General features: G+C 44.5%; 2 protein-coding genes across 3 annotated transcripts in view; both read right to left on the reverse strand.

Moving 5' to 3' along the window:
• Positions 1 to 512: 512 nt before the first annotated feature.
• Positions 513 to 8075, reverse strand: LOC308160707 (polyunsaturated fatty acid lipoxygenase ALOX15B-like; the record flags this gene model as incomplete). Its single annotated transcript, XM_080534649.1, has 9 exons — positions 513 to 647; positions 746 to 916; positions 2742 to 2842; positions 3667 to 3796; positions 3995 to 4081; positions 4335 to 4538; positions 4700 to 4747; positions 4992 to 5161; positions 8003 to 8075. The coding sequence occupies 9 exons, from the start codon at positions 8073 to 8075 to the stop codon at positions 513 to 515; spliced, it is 1119 nt and encodes a 372-aa protein (XP_080390775.1).
• Positions 8076 to 13065: 4990 nt separating this feature from the next.
• Positions 13066 to 18698, reverse strand: part of tbck (TBC1 domain containing kinase) — a gene marked incomplete at its 5' end in the record, with an annotated part of 72220 nt that continues 66587 nt past the window's right edge. For both annotated transcript variants that reach the window (XM_080533831.1, XM_080533830.1), the window contains one exon: positions 13066 to 13381. In XM_080533831.1, the coding sequence (XP_080389957.1) occupies positions 13271 to 13381 (111 nt within the window). In that variant the 3' untranslated portion in view covers positions 13066 to 13270. The remainder of the gene's footprint in view (positions 13382 to 18698) is intronic.

An 18698-nucleotide genomic window follows, 5' to 3' on the forward strand; every position in this document is an offset into this window, starting at 1 on the left:
GCAGTTAGTTATGTTACTGTTTGTTTGTTTATTTATTTTATTTATTTTTTACTGTCCTCGTGCTTGTTTAATTTGCTTAGGGGAGGAGGGAAGGGGGAGGTGGGGGGGTTTATTGTCCTTCTGATGTATCTTGTCTATCCCTGTAAACTGAAAATGCATAAATAAAATATATAAAATAAAAGAATTCTATCTCCGTTTAGGGTAGTTCAGAGATATTGAGTGTCAAAGTTTTTACATCCCATTATGTTTTGTGAGATGGAACCTTGGTATTTTATGAATTACTTACTCAAAAATGTCAACATTTTAAAAATAACACCACATAGGCAATAATAAACACCTAATGGATCAGATTATGTAAAAAAAACTCAATTTTGACAAAAATGGAGATGGAACCTTAGAATTCTAAGGTCATGTTGTCAGCTCTCAAGTAAGGTGACCCTGAACCGCCTCCGCTACAGTGGCATGTGTTAGATAGCTACGCTGTTCTCCACAGTCCCAGGGTTCAGTGCAGTCTACGGCAAAGGGAGGCCGACATTCCTTTTTTCGATGTCGCCAGCGAGACCCTTCAGGTCATTCCGGAACTCTTCTATCTTCTCCAGTGGAATTTTCTCACTGAAATAATTCTCTCGGTAGGTTCCAATTGGGACCTAAAGAAAAAAAAGTGAAAAGACCAAGAGACAAGAGGTGCAGCTAAATATCTTAAGTTCTTATGATGAAATATTGACAAAGTTAAACCAGTACTCACAAAGTCGTCGGACGGCTTGCTTAGAAGGTACACCGTGGCAAGACCGTTTGCTGCCACGTTCTGGTCAGGAAGGGTCCGCAGCATGGTGGTCTCGTTAGACAAGCCCTTTGCGGTGGGGGGAGGGAGTTGCAGCGCAATGGGGGAGTTGGGCATCCGGCCATCGAAGTCAAACTGCAATGTGTTAAAAGATAAGCTATAAAAGGATCTCTTCAGTATCTCCTCTAACAGTATGATATGTTCTATAACCTAAAAATAATAGTAACCTATAAAGTATGTTCTATAACCGTGCAATATGTTTACATTCTTGTGTTAGGGGTCATATAGTGTATATAAGTCTACTAGTCCATATGTTTATATGTTTATAATGAATGAATGAATGAATGGTCTTTATTGTGATTTATACAGTACAGGTACCGTACAATGACATTTAGGAGGGGGGGCTCCCCTGGTGCTTGGAAAAAAGACTAAAAACAAGAGAGCCAAGGGTAAAACAAAAAAGAGAAAAGAGCTGGTTGACATAAATAAATAAAGGCTATGTACACTATCTACTATACAATAAACACTGTGCTGTACACTATGCTATGCTATAAATATCCTAACTTTTTCCTATATCTGAACCTTATGTAAACATGGGTTGTCATATTGCACATAATATTTGTTGCACATTCATTAAAGTGTCGCAGTAGCAGATTTAGAATGTATATATGTGTATAAAAGTACACAGTTACATGCTAACTCCCCCCTGTCTATATACCCCCCCTGTGAATAGGCCATATAGTGTATACAAGTATAGAAGTTCACATAATAGATACATTCTCAGATGCCTACCGATCACTTATCCCCCTATTTATATTTATATTCCCCCCCTATTTACAGTATGTCTATTTATGTCTCATTCTGTCTTTGTTTGTTAGCACCTAGGGTTTGCATTTAAATGTCGTTGTACCTGTTACAATGACAATAAAGATAATTAATTCATTCACTATGACACATTGTCATAGTGACGGCTCTACTTCCTGAGAGTCCTCAGGAAGGAACACAACAAGCAGGAGATACTGGTGGCCTTCTACCGCTGCGCAGTGGAGAGCATCCTCACCTACTGCATCTGCAACTGGTTCTCCAGCTGCACAACCGCAGAGAGAAATGCGCTACAGAGAGTCGTGAGAACAGCCCAGAAGATCACCGGCGCCCCCCTCCCCTCTCTGGAAGAGCTGTACAACACACGCTGCCTCAGGAAGGCCTCCAAGATCTCCAGAGACCCATCCCACCCTGGGTACGAACACTTTGCCCGGCTGCCCTCGAAAAGGCGGTACAGGACCATGGCAGCAAGGACAAACAGACTGAAGCTCAGCTTCTACCCCAGGGCCATCCAGGCCCTGAACACAGCAAAGACCTAGGTTCTGGGCCCTGGACAGTCTGGACGGATTGATGGCAGCTGCTGGATTGAAAAAATCAGGTGTAGTGCTGAGGCACAAATGTGTACATTTCAAGCCTGCAAACTGCGACACTTTAAATGAATGTGCAATAACACTATGTGCAATATGATAACCCTAGTCGTTTTATCTGTACAGTATAGTATAGTGGATAGTGTACATAGCATTTATTTATGTAAACCAGCTCCTTTCCCTTCTTGTTTTTTTCTTTCTTTTTTTTTCTTTCCTAGCACCAGGGGAGCCACCCCTCCCAAATGTCGTTGTTTGGTACCTGTACTATATCAATGACAATAAAGACCATTCATTCATTCATTATGAATAACTAGTATAACACATGTATATGTATGGCTCTGGGAATGAGGGTTGGGGTCAATTCAGGAAGTGAACTGAATTTTAATTATGTAATTGACATTAATTTTTCAATTCATCTCAGTGTCTCCATACCTCAGGGTGTGTGGATTCTCTATTTACATTCTACAGACAATTAAAAATGAAACGCTTAATGGAATTGACTCTGTGTGTCTAATAATGTCTGTGTGTTTGTTTTAGTTTTTTCTTCAAACCTGTCCGGCGTTGACGCTCGCATGTTGGCCTGATACTGTGAACATCACCATGGTAACAAACTTGACCAGCTGCTCAACGGTGTGGAAGCTCTGTGGGATTCCTGAGGGGGAAATCAGGTGAGAAGATGACGGTGCTGTTTTACAAACTGTCCTGTAATGTATAGTAGTTCTAAAAAGACATGGAGATACAGTACATTTTTACATTTTTGGCATTTAGCAGACGCCTTATTCCAAAGCGACTTACAATCAATACATTTGACTAAGCAAGTGAATCATCAATCCACCAGTCGTAGCAGGAAGAATAATCCAGCTCAGGCCCGGGGCCATTGATAGAAAGAAAAACCTTCTATCACCTTCTTCTAAACCGAGGTTTATTATTATTATTATTATTAAAAAAAATATATATATAGACTGGAGAAACAGAGAAACTGTACAAGGGGGTCAAGGGGGTGTCTTAAGGAGACGCAGTGCTGGGGGGCAGTAGATGTCACAGTACATGATGTATATTCACAGTCTGTATAATAGACAACTCTGGGTGGGTCATTTGTCATCCCTAGAATTTCCCAACATTGAGACGTGAGGTTCTCCTATAGTATTTGTACTTACTATGTCCGCCACATGTGGCTACACTAACTTGTGTTATCTTTTAATTGATACGTTTGCACCTCTGAATAACACAGAAACAGTGTCACCTTTCTGCTAAATTAGCCGTTTTTATCTCAAAATATGTCATCCATGTGAATTGTGTAGATCTGCAAAATGCAAAAAATATATTTTGGGTGGGAGGGGGGTCTAAGTCTCATCCAAGTCACATGAGTGAGCTAACTAATCTCCCTGTCTGCTAAACTCTGCTGCTGTTGAAATAACTTTTAGCATCAGGCTAGGTACAGTTCCAGACAGCATAGAGACCACAGTCACGGTAAACTGTTTTCAAAGTAATTCTCCAGGCCGCGTGCCTTGATGTCCTCCGGCATACAGAGGGAGCTGTAGGTCAGCGAGGACATGGCTCTCAACAGGTAGTCTGTCATCCCTTGTCCTCCGACACCTGCGTAGTACTGCAGAAGAAGGTGGCAGTTAGGACCAGGTTGTGATTTGACCAGGTGTCTTGTTGTGAAAAGTGTATTTAATGTCAGTGAGACTAACCTGGATAAGAAAAGGTTTAATTATTCAGGATTTATCAAGGAAAGAGGTCATTACATTTTTGTTAGGTTAAGAATATAAAAACAAGATCAGCGAGGGAGTGGATACCTTACCAAGGTGATCGTTCCTGTGGGTGATATAAGCTGTGATCGAGCCATGATGTTAATCTGCAGATTGTAACGGGTGTGAGGAATCAGGACCTAGAGTATGGGGAGGAGGGAGGGAGTATCGTAGATGAGTGAATGGAACACAGCTGCAATTGAAATAACTTGATCTTAAGGCTGTGTAAAACCATCATGAATCAAGCCTGACGATTGATTAAAGGCCGGTCTGTTGAGATGCTTAAATCCACACGTAGCAAAACGCTCCTGATTTTTTTATCTCTTAGGACGGCTTTATATAAAGTGCATTGTTTGTTTTAGAACGGGACCAAGACGGAATACGTCCGGTTACCTTGTAGAGAGGATGCACCGGCGGCAGTTGGCGCAGCGTTGCCATGGTGAACACCTCACCCATAATGTGGGTCCGTAACAGGTGAAAGTTGAGCTCGTGTTTGCTGAAGTCAGCGGCCCTCACAAAGATCTTGGCCATTAGCCAGTCATACTTGGAGTCAGTGGGCAGGAATATGGGGTTAACTTCTGCAGGTTTCTGGTTCAGCTTTGGTAGAGGGACAGAATAGTTTGAAGTGTTTAAGGACTCTTGGAAACAATTGTCAGTCAAATAAGTAATGATTGTGATCTAAACCCACAATGTGAAAGACATTGATTGTTGCTGAATTTGAATTAGTGATAATAAAAAAAAAAGTACCAGTACTCTACCTGGATCGCTATCGGCATGACCTTGTCATGCCACCCGTAACAGGGGTGCTGTACAACAGTACAAGTGGAGCGGTCTGGTACTGCCGTTCGCCATTGATCACGTTGGATTGCAACCCGTCCAGGTCCTTGTAGTCGATCAGGAATATGTTGCCTGCCTGTTTCACATTGAAGAGTGTGAACCGGGGGCGCTTGTTGAGAACAGAGCCAACCTTCAACGCCAGATGCTGTGAAGAACCTCTGATCCCAAGTTTAGTACGATCGAATTTAAACATTGTCGCATTGACGGATATACCTTCATCTCCTCTGTGAGACTGTTCCCCTGCAGAGAGGCCTTCACCATGTCCTCAGAGACGAGGAAGTTGCTAGGCAGCTCTGAGCAGAGTCGGATCGTCATGGGGTTGAGGCCGTTCAGAAACTGGTAGCCGAAAAACTCGTCCTCCTCCCAGTGCTTTTCAACATAATCTTCACACACACACACACACACACACACACACACACACACACACACACACCGTCAGTCAGCATCATCAATGAGGAGTAAAGAGCAGTTGTATGATCTAACATGCAGGTTACAGGGTCTTTTTCACCCGTCTTAGATACTGCACCTACCGTAGACTTCGCTCTTCTGGCGAGTGAAGATTTCGCCGATCTGCTCGACGCTTTCAAACGGTTCCGTCTTTAGTAGGACGCCTTGTAGTCCCAGCGTAACTAGTCTGCAGCGGCATAAGTGGAAGAGGTGACTTTCAAGGAAGCTGGCAAAATACCAGCTTTCTGTGGAGATACCTTTATTCAACTGACACGGTAGATATTCGAATCAGTGGAACATATTGAGATTGAGATTGTTTATTTAAGGTAAGCCCCTTGAGAAGAATCTTCTCATTTTCGAGGGGGTCCTCACATGACGATACAAACATAATAGTAACACATAACAAATAACAATACAAAGCACCTACACACACACTCACACACACAGCCCGTCATCACTCCACAACCCACCACTACAACCCAACCTCAATATATAGATGCAACAGTCAGATACATACATAATATAATTATCAGAAGACATCAGCAAGTAATCGAATTTGGCAACAACAGAAAGCACATTAAAGGAAAATACAAATACAAACAAATACAAATACAAACAACCTGAAAACAATTTCCTATAGAAATTGGACTTAAGCGTCGGCGATTGTCAGACCAAATTCTGTTTTCTTGGTGAAGGAGAACCTGACCTCGGGAGGGAGGTCGACAGGATCGGTGGCGTTCACTGTCTCAGGCAGACCAGCAAGATACACACTCTTTTGTCTCTACTCCAAAAGTTTGGAATCGAAATTAAACAATTACTATGAAGTTAAAGTATAGATTCTCAGCTTTTGTGTGATGATATTTGTGTACATATTTGTTTCAGCATACTTTTTATACATAGGCCCCCTGTTTCAGCGCATCAAAAGTAACGGGACGGATTCATAAAATCAAGCACATGTTTAGTATTTGGTCGACAATCCTTCGCATACAATAACTGTCTGCAGTCAGTGACCCGTTCATCCCACCAGATAGCTGTATGTCCCGGTGCTCTGCCAGGCCTGTACTGCAGCCAGCTCAGTTATTGATTGTCTTCAGGTCTCTTTGCCTAAAATCTTATCAGAGCCCAGTTGTTCAAAACCTTTCATCTGGATCAGAACCATCCTGATTCTTTTTTTATTTCTGATTTCCCCTATACGACTCAAAGTCAGCCAGGTAGATCTGACAAAACAACTTGCCCCAGGTTCGGCCGGTGACCTATTGGGACGGTGGTCTCAGTTGTTTCTGGTTTTGTCTTCAGTAAGAATTGTAGCGTTGTAGAAGCCTCCCTCCTTGATGAGGTCACGAGTGCTGTTTTATTTTTTTATTTTTTGTAATGTTCCAAGCTGTTGATTTTGGCATGCCTATATTTTTGTCTGTTTCAGATTTTGGTTTAAAGATTTTCCCGCCTAATAATGGTTTCCTTGACTACTCTTTGGACCTCGTGTTGACAGACACCAATAACAGACTCCAAAGCCAAACACAAAGCCTAGAATCAATAGCAGACAGTGACAGCACTCTTACGCTCACACAAATTATGTAACGGCACACAGATTTACCAGAAACATCTGTCAAGCCAATTGTCAATGAGTGTTTAATTATGAGAGATTTAATAGTTTAATTAGAGATTATGATTCTTCCCCATTTATTTTGGTGCTCTGAAATAGAGGCATGTGTATAAAAACTGTGTCATTTCTAAACAGTGAAACCAAATACCGTCATATAAAAGATGAAAATCCCTACTTTAACTTAGTAGTAACATAGTAATTGTTTGGTTTCAAATCCAAACTTTTGGAGTATAGAACCAGAAGAAGATGAACAAGTTTATACAATTCAAGTAGCTTCTTACGTCACTGTGGTATTCATTATGATCCAGTATTTTCATTGTGTATTTAAACAAATGTATAAGAACCAGTATGTGAGCTAACTGGTTTTGGTCTATAGTCAGTTTAATAATGCCCTTCTAATTTAAGGCTCACAATCACCTTTCACAATGAAATAGTATGGGTATATTATAAATTTCCTGAATCCATTGAGTATTCCAGTTGTTCTGTTTTAGCTCTCTGATGTTCCTAGATGCCACAGGGCTAAAAGAAATGATATAGTTTAGGTGGAAATTGTGGAAAGATCTGTGTCATTGACATTTTGAAGAGCTCCAGTGACCTCTATATTTCTCAGCAAGATTGGGTCTTGAATGAAAGCTAAAAAGGTCCCCTTATATGATACCAAACACTATGTTATAAAATATAGAAAAATGTATTTACCATGAGTCTAAACCAGGACAGGCACCAATGTCTAAAATACCTTAGGGGGTGGTTAACCCTTAGGGAGTGGTTAACTTTATGAGCTGATAACTGTGACTCAGCTGCCACTCAGGAATTATCATACCAAAATATCATCGACAGACATGTATCTATCAAAAATTTGTAGGTTTTGCCACCTTGAGTGGCACCGATATGTGACATTTTGGGCCCATGGACTACAGGTCCTACAATTCTCTTGTGCCGTAGTAAAGGAAGGGTGAGATAATAACCAAATGTTGATTGCACTCAACTAAAGAATTCTCCAGAGGAAATCCTACAGTAAGCACAGCATTTGTTGTTTTCAATGTTATTGTTTTATTTTATATGTACATAGAATTTTCTTTGTAAAGCACACAACAGACTAACAATCTTGGATAAATGTTTATGACGACAAACGAGACGTATGATAAAATTGCATCTTTATCCATTTTAATTTCACACGTAGCGTTCATCCTCGAGGTCGACAGCCGCCCCATCTCCCCATCTCCTGAAGTCCGCAACCCGGGTGTCATCTTTGACTCCACCCTCTCCTTCCAAACCCACATCAAGTCCGTCACAAAACCTGCCTTCTTCTACCTAAAGAACATTGGCCACCCTCATCCACCTCCACTGGCTTCCGGTCAAGTCCTGCACCTACTGGGGGTAGTGGTGGTCTAGTGGATAGTGAGTTGGACTTGGGTTCGGAAGGTTGTGAGTTCAAATCCCGCCTGAAGCCACACCACTACTAGTGTGCCCTTGGGTAAGGCACTTAGCCCTCAGTTACTCCAGGGGGAATGTCCCTGTAATTCGTAATTGTAAGTCGCTTTGGATAAAAGCGTCTGCTAAATGGCAAAATTATTAAAATTAAATTATTACTACAAAATCCTCCTCACCTACAAGTCCCTCCATGCCTGTGCCCCTCAGAACCTATCCGAACTCCTCCGCCCACATTCTAGTACGCTTTTAGTGCGGTGATCTTCAACTCCCTGCGGTGATCTGCAACACCCCCCAGTGGACGCCTTTCAAGCGGCCCTCAAGTCAACATCCCCACCCTGGACGCCTTTAAAATGGCCCTCAAGTCTCACGTGTTCACCAAGGCCTCTGCCTCTAGCTCTGTTGTTTTTTTGTTTGTTTGTCTGACTGTTTTGGTTTTCTTTCCTCTGTCTCTGTAAAGTGACCATGGGTATCCTGAAAAGCACTATATAAATACAAGTTATTATTATGAAAGCATAACCTCAACAACAGTTTAAAAAAAAAATCTAAAGCATGAACCAGATCTCCAACACTCCTATTGTTAATCAACAGTGCTTTTGAGTATGTTTCCGACAAACCGTGTCAAATGTGAGATTAAGGTGAGACACGGCATGCACTGGACACCACGGTGGACGGCCTGGTAGCCCACTACAACGCTGCCCTATCCCTCAGTCTCAACTCCCTTGCCCCCCTCAAAACCCGGACCGTCTCCTTCACCCGCCCTGGCCCCTGGTTCACCGCCGAACTCCGCACCATGAAGGCCACTGGTCGCCAGCTGGAGAGGCTGTCCAAAAAAAACGGCCTCACAGTCCATCTCCTGGCCTACAGGGACCATGTGACTGCCTACTAGGATGCTCTCTCCCACACTAAGACCCTATATTATTCCCGTCTCATTGGCTCCCGGCAAAACCCCCAGAACACTATTCACCACCATCAACCGTCTACTCCGCCCCCCACCCTCCTGGTGCTCCCGACCGCTGCTCCAAATTCCTGGACTTCTTTCACTCAAAGGTTGACTCCATCCACCAGCAGCTTCGGGCACCAGCCCCTCCCGCAACCCAGCCACACGACGACCCCGCCCCAGCGCCGTGCCCCCCCAATGCTGCTTTTCCTCCTTCTCTCCAGTGGACCCTGCCAGGCTGGTCACCCCGGCCAAGACCTCCACCTGCTCACTGGACCCCATGCCCACAGCCCTGGTCAAGGACTGCTTACCCACCCTCTGCCCCTACATGGTGTATATTATTAATACCTCCCTGCTATCTGGCATAGTCCCCAGCAGCTTTAAAACTGCCTCAGTCACCCCCATCCTCAAGAAACCTGGTCTGGACCCTGATGACCTCCACAACCACTGGCCGATCTCCAACCTTCCCTTCCTGAGTAAAACCCTGGAAAGAGCAGCCACCGGCCAAATCCATCAGTATATGTCCAACCATGAGCTCGATGCCCTACAATCCGGCTTCAGATCTCACCACAGCACGGAAACCGCCCTCATTAAAATCACCAACGATCCTAATTGCTGCTGACTCGGGCCGTTTCAGTATCCTCATCCTCCTGGACCTCTCTGCTGCCTTCGACACTGTCTCCCACACCATCCTCCTCAACCGCCTCTCCACCCACCTGGGTGTTACTGGTTCAGCCTCTCCTGGTTCACATCATACCTCTCAAACAGGGAACAGTTTGTCTCCATCCACGGCTCAAGCTCCCCCCCAGCCCCAGTCAACCAAGGCGTCCCCCAAGGCTCTGTACTCTGACCCCTCCTCTTCACCATTTACATGCTCCCCTCGGCCAGATCCTCCGTCGTCACAGCCTTAACTACCACTGCTACGCCGACGTTACCCAAATCTACCTCAGCTCCACCCCATCCTCTCCGCTCCCCCCCCAGTCCCTCATCAACTGCCTGCTCGAAATAAAAACCTGGATGGGATCTAACCTCCTCAAACTCAACACCAAGAAAACAGAGCTCATGGTTGTGGCACCCAAGGCGCTGCTCCGGAAGGTTGGGGACTTCATCCATCAGAACTCAGCTGCCATGGTCCTCACCCACACCAAGACCTGGCAGCACGTCACCCCCACCCTCATTCACCTCCACGGTCAAGTCCCGCATCACTTACAAAATCCTCCTCACCTACAAATCCCTCCACGCCTGCACCCCCCAGTACCTAACTGACCTCCTCCGCCAGCATACCCCTTCCCGGAACCTGCGGTCCGCAGCGTGGCCGCACCTACTCTCTGGAACTCCCTCCCCATAGTGATCCGCAACGCCCCCACCCTGGACTCCTTCAAATTAGCCCTCAAAACACATCTGTTCTCCAAGGCCTATGGCCCTTAGTCACTGTTTCTGTTTTGTCTGTCTGATCATTCCCTTGAATTGTAAAGCGTCCTTGGATTTTTTTGAAAGGCGCTATATAAATTAAAGTTATTATTATTAATGATTTAGAGATGTTGGCCTATTTTGCTTCCATAACATGTCTTCTTTCACACAAGATGTCCAAAATACACATTAGGTGTTTATTTTACTATACTATGTCCACTATGTATTTACTTTAAATGTTTAAATGTTATAGTAATTCTTATATTATTTAGTTAGTCTTTGTTCTATGCCCCTTGGATTGTATGGTTTATTCTTGTTTTATATTATTGCTATTGTTCTATTGTTTTTATGCAGTATGGATATGTTAAAGCACTTTGAGCTGCAACATTTGCAGGAAAAGTGCTCTACAAATAAAGGTTCTTGTGTGTCTGTATATTCTCCTATATAAGGCTAATTTATCAAACTCTGAGCCAGAAATCTCCACTTCAGTAGCACTTCCATACACCAAACTTTCCAGTTTTATTCCCATCTATATTCTGAAGGCTTAGGGTTTTGTTAATATATCTCTCATAGCCTGATTTATATAACATTGTATGGCTGTTTACCAGTATTTTCTGATAGATATCCAAAATCCCCTGTGTGAACGCTGTTGACTATTATGTCAACAAGATGAAACAATAACCTGGCTTCATCCAATGTTCAGATTTCTGTTCTTGAATGTTATGCAAATGAGTGCATATTTAAACATACAATGTTCAAATGTTTGGTGTCTTAGTCTGATCTAATGCATGAATATAACTTCCAAACAGAGGAAACCTATGAAGCAGTCGTAGATCAATGGTAAGACATTCACCCCAACATCACAGGCTTGCAAGTTCAATGGATGGAAGGCCGATCCCCCCTGATTTTCTTTTACAACTTGAGTACTGCCTATACACACATACATCACCACCGCCAGACCCCTCTAACTTAAAAATAATAAAATACAATACAATAATTTACCTTTTCACCAAAGAAGGGGCAGAAAAAAGGGCAGAGCAGACTGTTTTTCCTGAGAAGGCTGAGGTCTTTCGGTGTCTGCAACAAGCTGCTGCAAATGTTTTATCAGTCGGTGGTTGCCAGCGTTCTGTTCTTCGCCGTGGCCTGCTGGGGTGGAAACATCTGTGCCAGGGATGCTGCGAAGCTAAACAAACTGGTGAAGAAGGCCAGCTCTGTGGTGGGGACCGGGCTGGACAGCCTAGAGGTGGTGGCAGAACAGAGGATGGGGAAAAAACTGGCGGCCATGCTGGCCAATCCCTCCCACCCGATGTACTGCGAGCTGGCGGGGATGAGGAGCAAGTTCAGCCACAGATTTGTTCTCCCCCGTCAAAGTACAAAAAGATTTGGACAGTCCTTTGTTCCAGCTGCACTCCGACTCTACAACCAGGCCCTGCAGGGTGGGGGAGACCTGGAGCTGGAACTTTGGAACTTGGAACTTTTTACTTATTGAGCCTGCACTGTTTTCTGTATTTTATTGAATGTTTTCTGCCCTAACTGAGCTGTTTGACAACAACATTTCCCCATTGGGGACAATAAAGGTTTTCAATCAATCAATCAAACAGGAAGAGCGTTTATTTTCTTCTGAAAGAATTTGATATGTGGCATTGTGATTAATACTGTTAATGTTATGCGGTCAGCTTACGGATAAACAAAATAAAGTGTCTTAATGACAAAAAAAGTGATAGATTACCTGGAGATTGAATAAGGTCGTTGTACATGTCAGGATATGACACCTCAGGCCATTGGGTGCAGCCGTTCGTCCACTTTGATGGAGGCAGACTGAAAGGACACTCATCAACCCCCAATTATTTCATACATCTTTTCTATATAACGACGCTGATCATCGATTGGCAACATTACATCATTCTTTGCCTGACTGGCCATAGGATTTGGGCTCCTACTAGCTAAAAAGCAATACTGTATTCTTATTTTATGTTATTAAATTGGCAGAGACCAATTTGAATTTACCGCCAGTCTAACTAAAGGGAGTGTTTTCACCTAAAAAGGGGCGGGGGCATGACATGAGGGCAAAATACACGGATGCGCTGCTCTCATCTATTGTGCATTGTGTACCAGTCCAGCCCCAGGGGCGACAGGTGTGTGTAATACAGCAAGTATAGAACAATGCTTATACAGTGCAATACCCCTACTGATTACTCAGCTTATCATTGCATCACATTTACAAATGATAACAACTGGTTGCTGCACAATAGACACAATATGAGGTTTTATGTCATTCACTGCATACATGAACACAAACAGATCGTTAATCAAACCCAAGTTAATAAAATAAAATAACGTATCTTTCTGTATACATACCTACTACTATTTGTTCATACACAGTGAGAAAACAAACAAGTCAAACAGGAATAAGTAACACATTTAGTCTTTTTAATAATCTGACATTCTTTGGAGCATGTACAACATTGTGAATATATATATGTATATAAAAAAAGGACTGCTACATCCCATGATCAAATCTATATCAAAACAAAACACTATACAACACAACCTTTTTTTGTGTCGTCTTCGTTCAACTGGTCTAAAAACACAGAATGACTCATGGTTTCATGAGCGGCTCTGCTGTTCCCTTTGGAGATGTTTCTGGGGCCGGGGGGGCGTGTCTCAGATCTGCGGGGAGGGGACAGTGAGGAAGCCGGTGGGCTTCATCTTGTTGATGCCCCCGTCCAGGACCACCACGCGGGGGTAGTTCACCTTCACCAGGTGGGTCGCAAACTGGGGAGAGAGGAGGACCAAGACATCAGACCACACTGTGACCATAAAGACATACTACCAGACCACTGTGACCATAAAGACATACTACCAGACCACTGTGACCATAAAGACACTACATACTACCAGACCACTGTGACCATAAAGACACTACATACTACCAGACCACTGTGACCATAAAGACACTACATACTACCAGACCACAATGTGACCATAAAGACACTACATACTACCAGACCACTGTGACCATAAAGACACTACATACTACCAGACCACAATGTGACCATAAAGACACTACATACTACCAGATTTAATTGATTTAAAAACTGTTTACCAAAACATATTCAAGTTACAGTTATATAATGAATATGGGCTAACCCTAACCCTATGATCACAGACGGTGTGTTCTGGAAGGTTTAAGTATGAACTTGATTGCAACTTTTTGGATGAAACACCTTGCACACATTGCACAAGCCGGAATGGCCCAGCAGCATATCTCTGGTTCCTGTAACACGGGGGAAGTTCCCCTCAGTGTTTCTGAACAGCGTGATTGTTCCAGCCCCTCTCTGGTATATCCGTCATCCCCGCTGTGGGTGTTGATTAAAGCTCCCCGCATGAGGACAACACACAATACCACTTCCACAGATTTGGACAAAACCCTAACCGTGGCAGTGGAACTCGGTTACGAAATGGGGTTTCCTGGGAATCGTACTGTCAGTAACAAACAAATACATGAGCGCACAGGTCTCGGCTTTGAGTCTGGCGCTAAGTTGCTCTAGCTGTACAGTCGAGGCCAATTCCTGAGAACAAATGATGTGCGTTGGGATATGAGCCTAGTGTAATGTCCTGGATTGCGAGGGCCAATTCCTTCAAACAACACTGTGTACACTGATTGGATTAGGTTCAACTTTAAGTACTGAGACAACGAAATATAGTTTGGCATCCAACCAGATGGTGATACGGTCCAATCTGATACTGGAGTGTGAACATTGCAGCGGGCAGGAGACGACACATTACTGGAGGTAGAACACGTTCTGCTGAGGTTGATTCACTTCCCAGTAACATAACAAAAACATGACCACACAGCTCTAGCCTCGAGGCTGGCGCTACGGCGTAACGAACAGTACAGAACCGCGTCGCGACTGAAAATGAGAACCCGGGCGGCCCGGGCCTCCGCTGGCGGTTTAGTGAGTCTGGAGGAGGAAGGGCAGTCCGTACACGTTCACCACTAACGCATCACGGTGGATGACCTTGGCTGTCCTTCAAACAGCCTTTTTTCCCCCCCCAAGCAAGAACTCCTTCCATGTTTGCCTGACAGGTTAAACCCCATTTCTCAAGGACGCGTCTATCCCAAGCCGACGGATTGACGGAATCGCCTGGTGCTTTAAAACGCGCGCACACGCGCACAGCGATTTCTTGTGTGTTCAGTAAACCACTGCTCTTTCAATATTTCACAAAGATCTCCAAAACCCCTGTCAGTGGGTTCAGCTCAAATCTCCAAATGAGAAAGGAGCTTCCACACGGCCTCGGGGGAAGACTTATTTCGGATGAAAAGGGTGAGCAAACAGGCCATTCATATAGATAAACCACCCACGGCAGGCAGAGACAAACGGAGAGAGAGGAAGAAAGAGAGAAAGAGAGCAGAAGGCAACAGAGGGAGAGAAAACAAGGATGATACAGAGAGAGAGAGAGGAGACACTAAAAAAACTGCAAGACTGCAGCACACAATATAGGAAGGCATTTACCAAGAGGCCAGAGACCCCCTGTGCTTCTCCAAGCCCATTGTGACAAATGCCTCTGCGCTATGCCACAACAAACCCAAAACCAACTGCAGAGGTGACTGAGGTAAAGGGCAATAGAAAGAAAAGAGAGAGAGAGAGAGAAAGAGGGAAAGAAGGGGGGAAGTGGCGACAGAGGAGAGCTTTCACCCACCCACCCACCTGGGGTCAGGTGGCAACCAAGACCGGTCAGATGGAGGGATGCAGAGGGAAAGCGCAGACACGCGGAGATGGAGGGATGCGGAACTCTCCGTACTGAGTCCGCTAACCTCGGCCTGCTCTGGCCAGACACACAAACTATTGTTTTTTTCTTCTTTTCATTTTCCAAGGAGTTCAAGAGTTCATCCACTTTGTTGACACAGTAAGGCACCAGAGGTGGGAAGTGAGTTGCGGTTGTAATTGGCATATGCTAGCATCGACCTCCCCTAGAGAAATATATTCTTCCTTCTTCTGGCGTTATGACTGCAAATGGCCGACTGCCAGAGTATAGATCATTTGTTCCTGCTATAACTGTTACATAGACGATTCACTTACTTAGTCAAATGCATTTGTTGTAAGTCGCTTTGGATAAAGGCGTCGGCTAAAAGCCAAACATGTAAAAATGTTAATGTGATGCATACACTCTTTCCAAAAGAGTTCTACATGGCACCAAAAAGGGTTCTCCACATGAACAAGCTGGGGAACCCTTTATTCATATTCATATGTATATATATGATATATATATATATACGCAAAACCATCTCGCAAAACCATCTCAATTAATACTAAACTCTGCATCTTCAACTCCAACGTGAAGCAGGTGATGCTGTACGAATATCTGGTGGAGGGAGACAAGGTCAGGACCGTGGACCTGTGGGAGAGAACTGGACAGAATCCCAGGGACCTACAGATCCTCAGAAGAAAGTGGAGCTGGATAGGACACACCCTCAGGAAACCAGCCACCAACATCACCCGACAAGCCCGCAGGGGAAGGAACAGTTGGAGGAGGGGATGTCCAGACAGAGATGTCTGGGAGCGGACACAACTGGGGAGACCTCGAAAACTTGCCCCCAACCGAGTGAGACGGAAGACATCATCGTCAATGGCCTACGCTCCTCGGAGGAGCCAAAGGGCTTAAGTCAAGTCAAGTACCACACGTACAATCACTTTGTAATAGTGAGGGAAATATCTCTGGACTTTGTAAAACGTGCACTTGGCTTGCACTGTGAACCAATGTGCTCTTTTGTTTTTCCATCGTGATAACCGAAATGATGTCAAATGCACCAGACAGGAAGAGATTGGTTCAGAGACACCAACCGTCACTGAGCATAAAAGACCGTCACTGGCTGACATGAATCTGCTCTTGTTCCTTTAATTATACTGAGTGCCACAGAGCCTCTTTCTCAGGCTTAGCACACACGCTTGCACACACACGCACACTCTCACGCACACTCTCACGCACACACAACCTCTCTCACAAAGACACACACACACACACAGTCACGCAAGCACACACACACACACACACACACACACGCACACACGCGCACACATACACACGCGCACACATACGCACACACACACGCATGCACACACACACACGCACGAACACACACACACACACACACACACACACACACACACACACACACACACACACACACACACACACACACACACATCAAAGATATTCTTCTGGATCAGGCTGTGGGTGCAGCCCGGGCCAATATCCCTGCAGACGCTCAACAGAGACGTTGTCTCTGAGCTGCAGTAGCTGCAGCTTGTTGAGTCACCCCGAAACACAAAGAAAAACAACTCCGCTCCGTTTTTAATCAAAACCACGCTCGACGGCAGCAGAAATCAATCTGAACGCACGGCCGTTGCATTGCTTCTCTCCGATGCGGTACGTTAGCGCGGAGTCGGACGTTTAGCTCAGGTGTCCCATTTGAACCGGTAGGGTGGGGGGGGGGGGCCCGTAACCCACTTATGATAATAACACGTCTAATCATCACTGCCATCGATCGTTATCTAGTTAATGCGCTGCTGTGCGTCACACCTCTGCTGTGTCAAATGTGTTATTTGGACGGTGACTGCTGATCTCAGCGGGGCGCCCACACAGCACTGAAGTGATACAGGATCGTATGCAATAATGATCTTCTTTTGAGCCCTCCTGTCACACAGCCATAATCACATGCAGGACAAGACCACCCAGCTAGCAACAACATCCCTTGGAGCAGGCCTTAGGATAAACAAGGAGAAAGACAAAACTGATGAGGATTAACACCCTGACCACCATCCCTGTCACCATAGACGACAGACCCATCAAAGAAGTCGACTCCTTCACCTACCTTGGCAGTATTATCGATAAACAAGGTGGCACAGACAGCGATGTCACTGCCAGGGTAGGCAAAGCTAGAGCAGCCTTCATTATCCTGAAGAACATCTGGGCCTCAAGGGAAATAGCAACACCAACGAAGGTGCGCATCTTCAACTCCAACGTCAAAAGTGTCCTTCTCAATGGTGCGGAGACGTGGAGAATGACAAAAAAGACGATACAGAAGATCCAGACATTCATTAACAGCTGTCTGAGGCGCATCTTCAGAATCAGGTGGCCGGACAAAATTAGCAACAAGGAGCTGTGGCAGAGAGGGAGCCAGGAGCCAGTAGAGAGACAGATCCGGAGAAGGAAGTGGGTATGGATTTGCCACACCCTACGTAAGCCAGCAGATACACTACTGTTCAAAAGTTTGGGGTCACTTAGAAATGTCCTTATTTTTGAAAGAAAAGCACTGTTTTTTTCAATGAAGATAACATTAAATTAATCAGAAATACACTCTATACATTGTTAATGTGGAAAATGACTATTCTAGCTGCAAACATCTGGTTTTTAATGGAATATCTACATAGATGTATTAGATGCCCATTTCCAGCAACCGTCACTCCAGTGTTCTAATGGTACATTGTGTTTGCTAATCGCGTTAAAAAACGAATGGATGATTAGAAAAACCTTGAAAACCTGTGTGCAATTACGTTAGCACAGCTGAAAATGGTTTTGCTGGTTAGAGAAGTTGTACAAATGGCCTTCCTTTGAGCTAGTTGAGTATCTGGAGCATCACATTTGTGGGTTCAATTATACTCTCAAAATTAATGGCCAGAAAAAGAGAACTTTCATATGAAACTCAACAGTCTATTCTTGTTCTTCTTGTGAGAAATTGCCAAGAAACTGAACATTTCCTACAACGGTGTGTACGGTCTCCCTTCAGAGAACAGCACAAACAGGCTCTAACCAGAGTAGAAAGAGAAGTGGGAGGCCCCGTGCACAACTGAGCAAGAAGACAAGTACATTAGAGTCTCTAGTTTGAGAAATAGACGCCTCACAGTTCCTGAACTGGCAGCTTCATTAAATGGTACCCGCAAAACGCCAGTGTCAACGTCTACAGTGAAGAGGCGACTCCGGGATGCTAGCCTTCTAGGCAGAGTGGCAAAGAAAAAGCCATATCTGAGACTGGCCAATAAAAGGAAAAGTGTTATGGACAGACAAATCGAAGTTTGAGGTGTTTGGA

Source organism: Nansenia antarctica (genome assembly GCF_963989245.1).
Source record: "Nansenia antarctica genome assembly, chromosome: 6".
Lineage (NCBI taxonomy): Eukaryota > Metazoa > Chordata > Actinopteri > Argentiniformes > Microstomatidae > Nansenia > Nansenia antarctica.